Consider the following 15,914-nt stretch of genomic DNA (forward strand, 5'->3'; position numbering starts at 1 on the left):
CTTCCCTTCTTCCGGTCTCCAATTCCCCTCCCCAGAGGTAACTAGTAACAAGCTGTTAACTAGTTATATATTATTCTTTCCTTTTGGAAACACCTTCCCTTCTTGGCCTCTATGACTTTATGGAACTGTCCTGGTTTCCCCCTGCCCACTGCCTGCTCCTTTGGCTCCTCTCCTGGCCTCTCCTCTGCTTGATCTCCATGTCGTAGTGGCCCAAGGCTTGGTCCTGGGACCACCTTTCTTTTTACTTTTCTATTCTTGATGTTCCAGCACAATAGTTTAAAATATTGTCTATCTGTTAATGCTTCCAAGAGTATTCAGCCAGTCCTAATTTCTTTGAATCTCAGACTTTATATCCCATTGCTTACTTGACATCTCCAACTGGATGTCTAAGAAATGTCTCAAACTTGGTATTTAGTAAAACCAAATCAAAGCAAAGCTAAAAGTATAAAACTTTTCAATTCAATTTCACTGCTCCCAGTCCACGCTGCTTGTTTTCTCTAGTCATTGTGATCTTCCTCAGGAAATTGCACTGTCGTCACCCATTGCTCAAGCCCCCAGTTAAGTGCCCCAAATCCTTGATTTTTCTTTTCTCTTTATTCCTCACAACCCATCTGTAAAGAAAAAGTCTGGTTGACTCTACTTTTTTTTTTTTTTTTTTTTGGAGACAGAGTTTCGCTCTTGTTACCCAGGCTGGCGTGCAATGGCGCGATCTCGGCTCACCGCAACCTCCGCCTCCTGGGTTCAGGCAATTCTCCTGCCTCAGCCTCCTGAGTAGCTGAGATTACAGGCACGTGCCACCATGCCCAGCTAATTTTTTGTAACTGTAGTAGAGACGGGGTTTCACCATGTTGACCTGACTCTACTTTTAAGGCATGCCCTGAATGCAACTACAGCTCTTCATTTCCACTCCTAGCACAGCCTCTCTGGTTTCTCCAGGACTACCCCAGTAGCCTCCTAAGTGGTCTTCCTGCTTTCAGCCTTGCCCCCTGAAGTCTGTCCAGCACTCATTTGCTTCTACACTGATTGGTGCTTTCTGACTGTGGGCATGGGCTCAACTGTGCACTGGGCTAATCCCCTAGAGAAGGCTCTGTGTCTTTGGGCATCTTCAGTCTGCAAGCCCCACTCAGAGCCTGGCACTGGCTACCCTGCTCAGGCCTTTCTGAAGAAACCCAGCCCATACATGAGGAGATTCTAGGAATCCACCTACCAAACCTTCCACTCCAGGATCTTTCAGCCTGTAGCCCATGCACATCTCACTTTTGCCTCTCTTGGTTTCTTGAGCTTCCTTGGCTGGGCCCTGGGCCTCCCCTGACTGCTGATGTTCTGGTCTGTTGGCTCAGTTGGGACTCTCTCACCTGGTGTCTGCCCTGGCAGCTCTTGAGGATCTGACTTCCGATGCTCTTTCTCTGACCCCATCACTGGGTGACGGTCCCCTGCATCTTCCCTGGTCTCCACTGACTGAACACTCCCTCCACATGAAGGGAGGGGAACTGGATGTGCATGTCACACAGTTGAAGGAAGGAACACGTCTTCACAGGTCATGTCCACTGATCCTTTCATTGAATCAAACACAAGCAAAATTCTAAAATGTGGAGCAAAGTGTTTCTTCCCTGGATTGTCTAGCTAGGAAATGGGCCACCACTGGAGCATGAGCCCCCACCCTTGGGACTCATTCACTACAAGATGATTGTGGTAGTGATTCTTGCCTTAGGAGGTGGGGTCAATGCAGTGACTTGCGAGTCTTTGGTTCTTAGGGTTTGATACCAAACCTGAGCATCTAGGTTGGTTCAGGAGCTCTCTGAAGGGACCCTCTTTTTGACGCCCATTCTATAACAGCTGTTTTAGAACCTGGTATGTGCCAGATGGTGTGCTAGACACTGAAGATGCAAAAGGCATAGACCTCCTTCCAGCCTTTTGCAGGTTTGCTGGAAGTCAGTGCCTTGGCTGGCTCGTTCTGAGCTGTGGAACTCAGTGGGATGTCAGGGCCTGGAACTCTTGTCCCAAAACAGTTCGAAGGTGTGTCCTGCTCAGATTAACCACATAAGTAAGTAGTGGCCTCTGGTTTATTGGTCCAGTATTAGGCCATTTGTCCAAAAGGTCAGAGAAGCCTAATTAGGAGCCCCCACCTCCCCTCAACTGTGAGGTTTGTAGGGCTCATGTAGCTGCAAGTACTATACAAGAGGAACTGCGACAAATGGAACTGTGCTCACTGGAGAGTGAGGAGGCTGTGCGGGCCAGGGGGCTGTTAACAGAGAAGGAGCTGGGATTTTCTCCAGAAGAGAAGCTGGAGGAGATGTGGTTGATCTCCTTCAGCAGCAGAAGGAACACAGTCTAAGGCCCAGGGACCAGATGTATCAGTAGGTCCCCTGAAAGCAGAGTGGGGGCAGGGGAGTCAAAGATGACAGGCTTTGGCTTAAGCAAGGTCAGCGCTTCCCCAGGTGGGATGATTCATTTTTGGATTCATTAATTCAGCAAACATTCACCTGTGAGGTGTGTACTCTATGTGAGGCCCTGTGTCTGGAGGAACAAAAATCAAAAGGACAGTGTTCCTGTTCTCAAGCTGCTTATAGTCTGGAGGTTGCCTGGGAGAAGTTATAAGTGAGCTGCACTCATTACCTGTGTAGGGCCGCTCATTACCTGTGCATAATGAGTGTGAAAGCAGAGGCTGAATAAGCATGTGGGAGGGGACAGGGTGGGGATTAAAGGAAATTAAAGGTTGAGATTGGTGGCAAGGAGGGTGAGGGGGCTGGATTGGAGGCCTTGAAGGAGCTTTCCACCCCACCCCACTTTGCCTAAAAGAGCCAGTGTTCTAAGTTCCTGAGGGCCTGGTCCTGGAATAGGCTGGTTGGAAATTGCAGTGCTGCTGGGCTGACCTGGAATGCTCAGCAGGAGGGGTTAGACTGGGAGAAGGGCAAGCCAGCCTGATTGTCAGGAGGGCCTGGGTTTGAATCCCAAAACCTCAGCCAGTGCTGAGGATCCCAGCAGACATTGCACTGAGGTGGGACAGAGGTGACCAGAAATGACTGCTCAGGCAGGAAGGACCTAGAGCTTAGAGAGACCTGGGTTATAGCCCTGGGAGTGGTGGCCAGGGCAGGGGTTTCTCCCTGGCCCACCCAACAGGTTCTGTTTGCCTTGGTTTAGTCACACCCTTGCTGTCTCCCTCTCCCACCATCCCTGCTTTTGTCCTAGGGGCTCCAGGATGAGTGTCAGTACCTCCTTCAGCCGCAGCTGATTGTCCGGCGTTTGCTGGATGTCGCTGTGCTGGTTCCTGGCCGGCCCTCAGAGCAAATCCTCTCCCCACACAATCGCTCAGCCCTGTACAAGTAAGTCAAAGACTCCTGGTACCTTGTCCTTTCCCTCTTCTCTGGCCTCAAACAGGCTGCAGGGTTCTCTCTCAGTTTCTCTGCCTACCTGGGTGAAATCCCTGCCTCCCTTCCTCCCAGCACAGAGGGAGAGACCTGAACAGGCCTCCTTCCTACCCCATACCCCCTCCTTCCTAGCACTTCCCTTGCCCGGTGTTCCTCCGCCTGTTTGTGCCTTCTTACCCCGAACCTCTCCTCTGCCCAGGGTCTTTGTGCCCAGCTTCACTTACAGGGTTTCGGCACAGCTGGCGTGTGTGGGGGGCCGCGGGGTATCTGCCTGCCCCCTGTCACTGCGTCTGCGTCCCAAAGCCCCACCCCTGTACAACTCAAGCTCTGTGGCCTGTGGAGGTGCCTCCGGATGCCAGCTGGAGCTGGCACTGCCCCCCTGGGGGCACTGGGTCTACGTGCGTGTGGAAACATCATCCCGGGGCTCTGGTAGGACCATCCGCTTCCAGCTGTGTGTGCGGTTGCAAGGTCAGAACCCCACATCTGCCCCAGTCTGTGCAGACATCTGTGGCTGGGAAGTAGCTTGGGTGGCTGTATTCAGTGGCCCTCTGCCACATCCCTACAACCTCCCCTCCCTGACCCAGGCTCCTTCATGCTCCCTGAAGCCATCCCACTTGGAGCTCCAAGTTATTGGAAGGCCTTTAGATAATTTTTTTTTGCACCTAACTTGGGACAACTAAAGGATCTCATTACTTTTCTTGATATAATCTTTCCATTTCCTGGGGTAGGCAGGGACATCCAGGGCTTCTGGGACACTGTTCTTGCCAAAGCCCTTGCGAGTCAGTCAGACAGCCTGTCATACTCAGATATCTGTTTCAATAGTGTCTTCACTGCCTTTAGGGAGGGATAGATGACTTTGGTTCCCTCCAATGTGGCGTTGTGTTAGCTTTCACCATTAGGAAACCCCTATGACCCTGGATGCCCCACTCTCAAGGAACATTGCATTCTAGTTCTCATCCTTCCACACTCTTTGTGAAGTCCTGTCTAGCTTAGATGTTTATGAGTAAGTTCAGGACTGTAAGGGCTGCAGGCCTAAGCTCTGGTTTCCTCTGGCCCACAGAGTGCCCACAGCCTGGCCTGCTCCGATCTCTGGTCCCTGGAGCTGCCATGAACATGCCCCAGTCACTGGGCAACCAGCCACTGCCCCCAGAGCCGCCATCCCTCGGAACCCCTGCGGAGGGGCCTGGGGCCACATCCCCACCCGAGCACTGCTGGCCAGTGCGCCCGACTCTGCGCAACGAGCTGGACACCTTCTCCGTCCACTTCTACATCTTCTTTGGCCCCAGTGTGGCCCTTCCCCCTGAGCGCCCAGCCGTGTTTGCCATGAGGCTGTTGCCAGTGCTGGACAGTGGAGGCGTCCTCAGCCTGGAGCTCCAGCTCAATGCGGTATTCTTTATTTAGAGTGGGGAGGTTGCTCTGCCTGGGAGCTTGAAGGGGAAGGTGTCAGGAGTGTTGGGGTCTTTACCTCCTCCAGGAAGCCTGTTTAGGTTGCTCCCACCCATCCTGACAATTAGGGACCATGGCTCAGCCCAATTCTAGTTAACAAACATGTTCTGAGTATTGACTCTGCTCCAGATTGGTGGGTCAACCAGGTTAACTCAGTGTCTGGGTTTTCCCAGTTTTGTAGGCTTGCCTGCTGCTCGTTACTGGCCTTTCTCTATGGCAGTTGTTAACCTTTTCTTCCAAATCTCCTCTGATGCGGAGTTTACCACCTCTCGAGGCCATGCAGTTCATGTTTGGATAGCGCTGATTGCCAAAGGCATTCCTGACATCCCATCAAAATCTGTCTCCATGAATTTTTTACCCATTCATCTTGGATTCAGTGGGTGAAAGCTGTATCCAGAAGCCCTATCCAGTAAATCTGTCTCTGTCCTGTTCTTTTTTAAAAATCAATAGACTTAATTTTTTTAGAGCAGTTTTAGGTTGAGCAGAAAGTATGAAGTTCTCACATAGGCACTCTCTCCTCTCACATTTTCCCTATTATTAATATCTTACATTAGTATGATGGATTTATTACATCCCGGTCCTATTTTTACAGCCCTTCAGATGTTACCTCCAACCTCCTAAAAGCTGAAGAACTTCATTGTCTTAGGGGTCCTGGTATTTGAATCTCTCCCCTTCATTTACTATCTCACCTGGTCATACTTCTGGTGGTCACTGTATCTCTGAAATAAGTGATCTGAGGTAATCTGACTGAGGTGCCAGGTAACAAGACTTGCATTTGTCAGCCTGAGATTGAGTTGCCTTTCTCAGCAGCTGCATTACACTGTGGCATCACCTGGGGCTTGTGGTGAACTGAGATCCCTGGGTCTTTTTCCTTTACTTCCCTTGTATTTTCTTCAAACCAGTTGTATACATTTACTTTTTTATTATATGAGTAATAGGATCACATAAAAACTTAGGAAAATAGGGGAAAGTGTCTCCCTAACACAACTGTTTAACTTTTTTTTTTTGTTTTTGAGACAGGGTCTTGCTTTGTTGCCCAGGCTGGAGTGCAGGGGTATGATCTCAGCTCAGTGCAACCTCCACCTCCCAGGTTCAAGCAATTCTTGCGTCTCAGCCTCCTGAGTAGCTGGGATTACAGGAGTGTGCCACCACACCCAGCTAATTTTTTGTATTTTTGGTAGAGACAGGGTTTCACCATGTTGCTGGTCTCGAACTCCTGGACTCAACTGATCTGCCTGCCTTGGCTTCCCAACATGTTGGGATTACAAGTGTGAGCCACTGTGCCTGGCCCACAGCTGTTTTTGGTAAATGTCCTCCCACTTCTTTTCCACATTAATTGCTTTGTGTATCTAGTTGTTATCAAGGGGCATATATAGTTTGGTGCCAGTTCCCATCTTGTATTTTTGCAGTGAATTTTTGAAACGGAATGGAAGACTTTATGTCCATCCTTGAGGCATTGCCTAATACTGGTTTGGGACTTGGGCCTTCTCTCTGTAATTCACAAACTTGCAAAGCCAACCTTTTGTACTTCTTGGTCATTACTGTCAGCATTAAGACTGAGATGAAAGCGAGCCCTATGTTAGGCCATTGGAGAATATCTTCAGCTTAGCTTTGATCCAATAACTTACATACTGTTCCCCTAGCCAGGGATCCTTTTAAATCTACTATGCTCTAGCATAGAGGACAGGGACCACTTTCCCATCAGCCAGCCTGAGGCCTGGTCTGGCTTGTTGAAGCTTTTTATGGGAGATAGTTCAGAACTTTCTAGTGGTCCTGCTAGTCAGACAGAGCCATTTATTCAACTGGAAGACATTTCTTATTTGCATAATCAAATTCTCTTTGTTCTCACTAAGACTGTGGGTATTTTGTGTTTGCTTATTCATGCCTTTGGCCAGTGACAGTGAGATCTTGATTCAACCTTGAAACTGTAGACCCTGAATTAGAGGACAGCCTCGCCCATACTTGTTCTTTCTTCCTCGGTGCCCTGAGAATAGAAGGCTAGCTCTCCTGCAGCCCCTCACCCTTCCTCTCTCTGCATTCCCATCCATTCACTTTAATGAGCATCTGTTTACATTCCACCCATCTGCATCTATGACGCCTGCTACCCACCTCAGCCTATTCTGTTTATTCTGAAAGGTATTTCCTCCAAATATTTTGATTTTTTTTTCTCCCCTTGGATCAAAAACTGGACATTTGGGTCAGAGAACTGCATATACTTTTTTCTTTGGCTCTCTCCTCGACAGACTTTCACTGAATAATACTGGGCTTGCATTGAGGGAAGTTATATAAGCAAGTTGTATGAAACTCACTCTTATGGCTGAGGACAGGATGCATGACAACACACAGTGCTGCTTTGATGAGAACTTATCTCAGAACTTCCCCTTTGGATGCTGATTCTCCAGAGACCTTGATTTGCTTTTATATATATGTACTTGCAAATCTGATAACTCATCATACTTCCTTGCTTTGTTTGCTTGGAAGTCAGTATCAAATATATGGTCTGCATTAGGGACAGAGTTTATTTTCCTATCCTGATTTTTAAATTTCCCTCAGGCATTTATTGCATTCTATTTTATGTAAGCTGCCTCAAATCCTTCTTGAATGAAGTGAGCTTATGGCATCCTGTTACTTTTATTCTTGTAGACAACCCCTTACATGTATTCTTGCAGATATCTGGTTTCTTTTAATCCCAGCCAGGTTGCTACATTTAATCTCCTGGGCATTCCTTTACCACCAGGCAGTATTTAGGATAATTACACCTGAGGAGTGAGTGTCTTCACGCTCCACCTGTCTTGGGGTCCAGGTGAAGATGATGGAAAATCTTACAATTGCCTTGGTCCACAACTAGTTTCTGTAACTGGCAACAGCCCTCCTACCCCTTAGTGAGCTAGATAGGACTGAAAAAGAGGGTGTTCTCTCTTGCTTGGGCAGAATTGAGACACTTCTTCCCAAAGAACAGATTCAGAATTGGGCTTTGCCTTATCATCAGTCCTTGAACGATTTCTGCTGTGGAGAATCTGATGTTTTTCAGTTCTAAGAATGGAGGTGAGAGAGCAGCTTTGGCGTCGAGAGCGCCGGAAGGAATGGGCTGTCCTTGGAAGGTGTGGGTTAACACGGATGGGACTCTAAGGGTGGCTGTCGGTGGAGCTGGAGGGTGTGACGGCCTCACCTCCATACCTGCCCTCCCCAGAGTTCCGTGCGCCAGGAAAACGTGACAGTGTTTGGATGCTTGACTCACGAGGTGCCCTTGAGCCTGGGGGATGCAGCAGTGACCTGTTCCAAAGGTGGGGTGAGGAGTGGGGGAGGAGAGTAGGCTGCAGTCAGGGGGTGGTGGTGGCGGACAGAGGTGAAGGTGGGGAGGGATGGAATGGAGGAATGACTTCCGGGAAGTGGGAGCAGGTGGGTGAGGGTTCTTGGGTCCTGATCCCTCCTCCCTCTCACTGGCCCCTTCCTTCTCCCATCAGAGTCTCTGGCCGGCTTCCTCCTCTCCGTCAGTGCCACCACCAGTGTGGCCAGGCTGCGAATCCCATTCCCGCAGACGGGGACCTGGTTCCTGGCCCTCCGCTCCCTGTGCGGGGTGGGGCCTCGGTGAGCGGGGCGGGGTCAGGGCTGAGGCCCGGACTGGGCGGGGGTGGCCCGGGGCCCCAGGTAACTGCAAGTGTGTGCGCAGGTTCGTGCGGTGCCGCAACGCGACGGCCGAGGTGCGGATGCGCACCTTTCTGTCCCCGTGCGTGGACGACTGCGGGCCCTACGGCCAGTGCAAGCTGCTGCGCACACACAACTACCTGTACGCGGCCTGCGAGTGCAAGGCCGGTGAGCAGGCTGGCGTGGGAGCGGGCGGCGGTGGGCTTCCTGCGCTCGAGGGGCAGCCTGGACTGGTGGTGGACCTGCTGGTCCAGTGGGCGGGCGGCGGGAGTAGGGGAACCCGCAGCCTGAATTGAAGACGGATTTGTCAGAGCCTGGGTGAGACCACCCTTCGCGGGCAGTGGCGTAGGCCTATGGCTGCTGTCTGTCCTCTTCCACTCTGTGCCCTCCGCACCCGCAGGGTGGAGAGGCTGGGGCTGTACCGACAGTGCGGATGCGCTCACTTATGGATTCCAGCTGCTGTCCACACTCCTGCTCTGTCTGAGCAACCTCATGTTTCTGCCACCTGTGGTCCTGGCCATTCGGAGTCGATATGTGCTGGAAGCTGCTGTCTACACCTTCACCATGTTCTTCTCCACGGTATGCGGTGGGGTCTGCATCTTACCATTGGGTGCTTGTCCATGGTGGTGGGTCACAGTCTATATTTCCACCAGGTTCTTCAAGGGTTTGAGAAAGTCTGTGCCTTCATTGTGTCTTCTACAGACAGAGACAGCAGTGCTTCCCAACCTATCATGCATAGAAAATGGTCAGTTTTCTAAGGCACGTTGGAGTAAATGAACAAAACTGTAACTTAATATAGTAAGTTCGGGCTTCCAGCTGTTCCACACTCTGTCCACCCTGAGGGCACCTTTACTCAACACATGGGCCAAGAAACTGGTCTACAGTATGGATTTGTGTCTACACAGTCACCAGGTTCTCTGTATGGGGCAGGACATCTATACTTTCCCCACACCTCTGCACGGGGTGTCTTCATCTTCACTACATTCTTCCATGATGTGAGGGCTGGCTGTGAGCTCCCCTTCTCCATTGCACTGGGGACTTATATGTTGTTATGTTTGTTCCTGTGGTCTGAAATGATGTCCCTATTCGGTCACCATGCCACCTTGGTTTCTCATGGGAACTTTGGAAAGATAGAGCGGATGTCTATTGGGTGATTATAGGACAATCTGACTCTCAGAGTCTTGAGAAGCTTTACAGACTCAACTATGTCCTGAGACATTGTCTGAAGTGGCAATGTTGTATCACATCCCAGCTCAAAGGAGTGCATTCTGATGAAGATTAATATAGTTTTAAACCTTTCCATACCATTGCAGAATCTCCACAATCTTTCTTGTGTTTTCCCCACTCCTCCATAATCAGAAGAGTTCATGTTATAAGCAAGCATCTGGAAACTATAAGGAAAGGTAGAGAAGTGAGTCTGCTAGTGTGACTTAACCCCCAAGTAGACTTTTGTCTACTTTTTGCCCCTGAAGTGTCGCATCTAGGAATCTTTTCAACGCATCTCTAGGCCCTTGGCACCATGTGACATGCATGTGAGCACTGCAAAAACTCTTAAATGGTTTCAGACTCTCCTCAGGCCTTGTTAACAAACATATCAGAGAAACGAAGACAGGCCTTCCTGGTATCCAGCATTACTAGGTCAGACATATGTCTAAATTAGAAAAATCATACCTATCATCTGGGAGAAAACAAGGGAAAATGTGCTGAAACTGAGCGGTTGATTCCTCCTGGAGATTCTTCTAGAGATGAGGAAGAATAGGCTGCAACCAGGCTGCAGAGAGTGAGATCTTGGCCCTTTAAGCTGAGCGAGAGGCACATACTCCAGTTTTGCTTGATTGGCCCCTTTTTAGGCCTGCTCCCACAGTGCCTCATTCTATTTTTATATTAGACACTGTTTCTCTTTCGTATTGCCAGATGCCCTTTCTACTGTGGCTCACCAGATCCTCCAGCAACAGCTGTTCCACCAGCCCACTCTCGCTACATGCAAATCGAATGTGATTCATAATTAGTAAGCGTACCTAAGTGTGTCAGGAGCATGTAGGGAGAGCATATTCACTCTCTGGACTTGAAACAAACATCCTTATTGGCTCCATAGTGTTCAGTGCTAGATGACTCTTCCTTATCTGGATATAGTGGCAATCAACCTGTAGCAGGAGCACTGGGAGAGCCTCAAGTGCCTGGCACCACATGAAAAACTCCCACTTTCTTCAGGCAATAAGGAAAAGCTACTGGCTTTGAGGTGTTGCTTAAAGTCCTGCTCTAACTCCTGTTCTTTTCCACATGGGCCAGAACATCAAGCTCTGTTTCCTCTCTTCCCTGCAGGTTCCCTGTGGTCCATCCTTGCCATTCTTTTACTTAGACTTATTTCATTCTGCAGCAGTGTCCATTTAAGGACCCATTGGTCAAATTTCAGTCGTCAGCTGTGTATCCGGCACAGTGCTACTTGAATCCTTATAATCAGATCCCAGAAGACCCAGACACAGCTGGCATTCTGGGGCTGTGCAGGTGTCCTTGATGTTGTCAGCATCCTGGCTGCAAGCCCACCTTCTCATTACCCCTTATGTCCCTTGGACCATCCCAGGTCATTCTCAGTGTCCCTTGGCAAAATCCCATAACTGTTTCCAAGAGAAAATGAAAGCAGAAAACAGGAAAAAAGGGAGTAACAGCAAGTCATTGTATCCCAATCTTGGCATGGATTAACTATGTTTGCATTTATAGTCTACATTCTGCAGTGCCTGGATAGCCCAATTTTGGAGCATTAGATACACTGTTATAACAATGTAAAGTCCCATGTAAAAATAATTTTAGGATAATTTCCCTACATTGCTTCATAAATAATGTCCAAAGCTGAGAAAGTTGTCAACTTAGATTAGAATTATATTAATAGAAGCCAGTTTGTAGTCTAAATTTTTTCTCAAATTCCCTGATTTTTCTGTGTCACTTCTCCTATTTTTTATTACTGTTGACAAAAGGAATGCCAATCTAAAAATTAGTCCACAATTTTTGGTAGACTAATTCCCTCACTACAATTTTAATTTAACTCTACCCCTATGGATTGTTCACAACCTTAAACAATCTCTTTGACCTCTTAGTATACCTGAAAAATAATCAGTTGTAAAATATTAGATGATTTCTTCAAATCTTCTCTACTCTGGAGATATCTCCATTTTTTATTCTTTTAGTGCAGACATATTCCTATGAGAAAGCCCTCAGTTATTCCCCTAGATGTGTCTTCAGTGCTTAGTGATTCAGCTTTGCTTTTTTTCTCTTCTGATACATATTCACCTTTATCTGAAATTTAGTACAAATCCTTCTTCCAGAAACTTGTGGGCATTTCTTTCTATATACTTGAAAATGAAGCATATGGATCCTGAATGTAAAATTAGTGCTTTAAAATCAAATCCAAGTCATAAAACAGTATTGGGTAACTTAGTGTCCTATAGTACTTATGTCTGGTCAGAGAATAATCAATGTCCTATAGCTAAAATAGAAAAAGACCAAGATATTGATTTGTTTAGGGACTAAATTAACTCCCAGTGAATCAGCACATGAGACAAATAGTTGAAAAATAAATCTCTTAAGGACATTCAAACATTAATTACTTAACCATTTTTAATTTATTTTTGAGAGTCTCGTTCTGTCACCCAGGGTGGCATGCAGTGTTGTGATCACAGCTCACTGCAGTCTTGACCTTTGGGCTCAATCCTCCCACCTCAGCCCCTTCTGCTCCCGGCAACCCTGTGCTTCCTACCAGGTAGCTGGGATTACAGGCACATGCCATCATGCCCAGCTAATTCTTGTATTTTTTGTAGAGATGGGGGTTTCACCATGTTGCCTAGGCTAGTCTCGAACTCCTGGGCTCGGGTCATCTGCCCACCTCATCCTCCCAAAGTGCTGAGATTAACAGGCGTGAGCCACTGCACCCAACCTTAAAAAGTTAATTCTAATGTTGATGGGGACCTACATGAAAAGCATCTGAAAATATCTCAGTAAGAACTTACTTCTTCAGTGTAACAATATATTAAAAGGGAACCATGTCCCCCAAAATAACAAGACCTTTCAAAAGCCTGGAACACCCACTTAAAACATGTTCATCCTAAGGCAATCTCTTCTTACAGGAACAAAATTCTTTACCTCCAAAGTGAAGCAAAAGAAAGAAGATATACAGGTTTGAGTCTTGCAGCTTAAAATTTAAAGGAATCAAACCCAAATTTTCCCAATGCCAATTCATATCCCAGGTTTTCTTCTTCATTTTGTTTTCTTTTTCTGAGATCCTGGCTTCCCCCTTTCCAAATTTGTCTGTTGAAGTAATGTATGCAGCTGACCCTACATGGATGACATCTTTGGAGTATGTTTTCTAGTACTTTGGGGGGCATCTCTGCCAATAAACAGTTATCCCTAGAAAACTTTTTTCACAAATAAGGGAACACAGGATGCTGGAAGCCATGGCATTGTCCAGAGAGTCTGGACATGGGTTGGGACTACAGACAAGGGAACTAATGGCAGACTTTGGTTGGTTCCTGAATTAGGATGCCCAGTTGAGTTTGATCCAATTCCATTTCTGTTCCCTGCCATCCCCTTTGAACCTCCTCAGTAGCCCACTTTTCACTATATTCTCCAGAGTATGAGATAGATGGACAGTGTCTCCTCTCCATGTTATTCCCCATGGTGTGGCGTGCCATGCTTCCCTCCATGGCCTTAGAGACTTTTTTCTTACCTGCCACACATTCCCTACATTGGTTGGGAGGGGATGAAGAGGGCCAGTTGGTGGAAGTCCTGAAAGTGAAGCCCAGCTCAGAATCTGAGCTATCAGGGGAAACTGGGACATAGCAGGGAGATTTGGGCTCTGAGTTAGTCCAGAGATTGGGCCAGGGATGGGGATTATAGGTGGGATCCATGGTGAGCATGAGGAGACAGGGACAGGATTGGCCTCAGCTTGAAGATATCTGAACCCTATGGCAGGGCACTCTCCACAGTACCTTCCAGAAGCAGGAAGATTAGGAAAGTCAGGACCAGGGTCAGGGCTGCCAGATACATATTATGAAGCAGACTGGACCTCCCTACCATGTTCTCCTCAGGATTTGGGGAGTCAGGCATTCCCCAGATCTCACCTGTCACCTCTCACTTCTGCTTCTCTAACAGCAGCACACCAAGCAGCAGTCCCGTCCTGCTTGGGCCTACCTCCTCCCGTTTTGTAGACCTGGACCTCTGCCTCAAGTTCTTTCAATGCCTGTCATTTCTTCCTTCAGTTCTATCATGCCTGTGACCAGCCAGGCATTGTGGTTTTCTGCATCATGGACTACGATGTGCTGCAGTTCTGTGATTTCCTGGGCTCCTTAATGTCCGTGTGGGTCACTGTCATTGCCATGGCTCGTTTACAGCCCGTGGTCAAGCAGGTCAGTCCAGAGTGGGCCCTGGGGCACAACCATGGCCAGGTCTACTTGAAATCCACTCCTGACCTCTCCCTGGGGGCATGTCCAAGTGCCTCTGGTCATTCTGACCCAGCCCCTGGAGTGCTGTCTGTCACCTGGCTCTAGCCCAGCCCTGGAGTCCTCTTTCTCTAGGTGCTGTATTTGCTGGGCGCTATGCTGCTGTCCATGGCTCTGCAGCTTGACCGACACGGACTCTGGAACCTGCTTGGACCCAGTCTCTTTGCCCTGGGGATCTTGGCCACAGCCTGGGTAAGGGTGGGGAAGAATGTCGGGGGAGGGTTCCAGCAAGACTTGGGCTCTGGGCCCCAGGTATCTGGTCCCAGTTTAAGGTGGGCTTGGCTCTGTCGTCATCACCTGCTGCTGGCAGTGTCCACTCCAGTCTTGGCAGGTGTCTTTAGGTTACAACCAGGGCTCAGAGGAAACCTGAGAATGACCAGCTCTGGCTTGGGTTGCAGGGCTTGGCATTCCTGAGCCCCACTTCTCTGTCTCCCCCAGACAGTACGCAGCGTCCGCCGCCGACACTGCTACCCACCCACATGGCGCCGCTGGCTTTTCTACTTGTGCCCAGGCAGCCTCATTGCAGGCAGCGCCGTCCTGCTTTATGCTTTTGTGGAGACCCGAGACAACTACTTCTACATTCACAGCATTTGGCATATGCTCATTGCGGGCAGTGTGGGCTTCCTGCTGCCCCCTCGTGCCAAGACTGACCACCGGGTCCCATCTGGAGCCCGGGCCCGGGGCTGTGGTTACCAGCTATGCATCAATGAGCAGGAGGAGCTCGGCCTCGTGGGCCCAGGAGGGGCCACTGTCAGCAGTATCTGTGCCAGCTGAGAGGGGCTTTGGACCTGCCCCTGGGGGTATGTGAACGCTTTCTAGAGTTCTTCCTGGGGGCGTAGAGCCCTCTAAGAAGAAGACAGGCTGTATTTCTTGAGGATATGGAGTGTTTCTCAAGGACACAGAACTCTTCCAGATAACTGGAGCCCTTCCTAGGACATGGACAACTTCCTGAGGGCCTGGAGTCCCCCTGCTTCACGGAATGCTTCTTAAGGACTGGAGCCTATTGCAGATGCAGAGCCCCTCAGGATAAGGAGTCCCTTCTGCAGGCTTGGAGCCCTTTCCGGGCTGTGGAGCCTTCCTGAGACATGGATTCCTTCCTAGGGAGACAAAGTCCTGTCAGGAACATGGAATCATTCCAGAGGAAGTGAAGTCTATCTTGGGGAAATCAAATTTTCAGATTTTCCGAGAGGCTCAGCAACTCTGGCCTCAGGCTTCCTTCCCAGAGGCAGCATCTGGGCCGATCTGTGCTGGGGAGGAGGGATTGCAGGATGGATGGAGCTGGGACTGGGTGACTGGTATCCTCGGTTGATACAGGTGGAGTTGTGTCTCCAATGAATGAAGAATGGTTCTGTGCCTTTTTTTCCCCTGGGGTCAGGGGTGTGGGGAAGTGGGGAAAGAGGGACCCTCAGAGAATCAGCAGGGCTGATCGGAGCCTGTCCTGAATGAGCTGCTGGGAGCTACTGCTGGAGACTTGTCACACTATATACAGTCTCATCCCTCTCATCTGGCCCCTGCGTTCATTTCTAAACACTAATGCCTATTCCCCAATTCTTATTGAGCCCAGTCTGTAGTAGCTGAGAGGTTGTGTGTGTGTGTGTGTATGTACACTGAGATGATTTAAACCAGTGAGACAGACTTTCCTTATGATGCCCACACCCAACACAGAAGGAAGCCAAGGTCCCAGGAAATTGTGATAGGTACATATCTCAGGTAGGCAAGAAATATCACAAGAATGTAACTTCTGTTTTGAGCCTCCATTTTTCCTGAGGTCCAGAAAAGATCTTTTGTCCGTTTGGGATTCCTTCTCTTTCCATGAGGGTCATAGCTGAATTCTGAGGGTCTTACATAATGCCCAGAGTCTGGGAGAGTGTTCTGCCTGATCACCAATGTCCATACTTCATCCATTCCCTGAGAGTGCCATCATTCCATCTGGTCCCAGTCAGAAGTCCAGACAGTTCATCTGGGT

The 15,914-nt window shown here is 48.9% G+C and overlaps 1 protein-coding gene across 33 annotated transcripts in view; it reads left to right on the forward strand.

Annotated features, from left to right (window-relative positions):
* TMEM8B (transmembrane protein 8B) overlaps window positions 1–15,288 on the forward strand; it is a 37,552-nt gene extending 22,264 nt beyond the window's left edge. For 7 of the 33 annotated variants that reach the window (XM_078371729.1, XM_017974618.4, XM_017974622.4 and 4 more), the window contains 10 exons: window positions 3,190–3,323; window positions 3,568–3,836; window positions 4,429–4,754; window positions 8,005–8,098; window positions 8,279–8,402; window positions 8,485–8,627; window positions 8,860–9,038; window positions 13,709–13,855; window positions 14,024–14,140; window positions 14,391–15,288. In XM_078371729.1, the coding sequence (XP_078227855.1) occupies window positions 4,476–4,754; window positions 8,005–8,098; window positions 8,279–8,402; window positions 8,485–8,627; window positions 8,860–9,038; window positions 13,709–13,855; window positions 14,024–14,140; window positions 14,391–14,756 (1,449 nt within the window). In that variant the 5' untranslated portion in view covers window positions 3,190–3,323; window positions 3,568–3,836; window positions 4,429–4,475 and the 3' untranslated portion in view covers window positions 14,757–15,288. Of the gene's footprint in view, window positions 1–3,189; window positions 3,324–3,567; window positions 3,837–4,428; window positions 4,755–8,004; window positions 8,099–8,278; window positions 8,403–8,484; window positions 8,628–8,859; window positions 9,039–13,601; window positions 13,856–14,023; window positions 14,141–14,386 lie in introns of all 33 variants that reach the window. The other 26 variants (XM_078371749.1, XM_008999170.5, XM_078371742.1 and 23 more) reach the window with 10 other exon arrangements.
* The last annotated feature ends 626 nt before the right edge of the window (window positions 15,289–15,914 follow it).

Source organism: Callithrix jacchus, chromosome 1 (genome assembly GCF_049354715.1).
Source record: "Callithrix jacchus isolate 240 chromosome 1, calJac240_pri, whole genome shotgun sequence".
Lineage (NCBI taxonomy): Eukaryota > Metazoa > Chordata > Mammalia > Primates > Cebidae > Callithrix > Callithrix jacchus.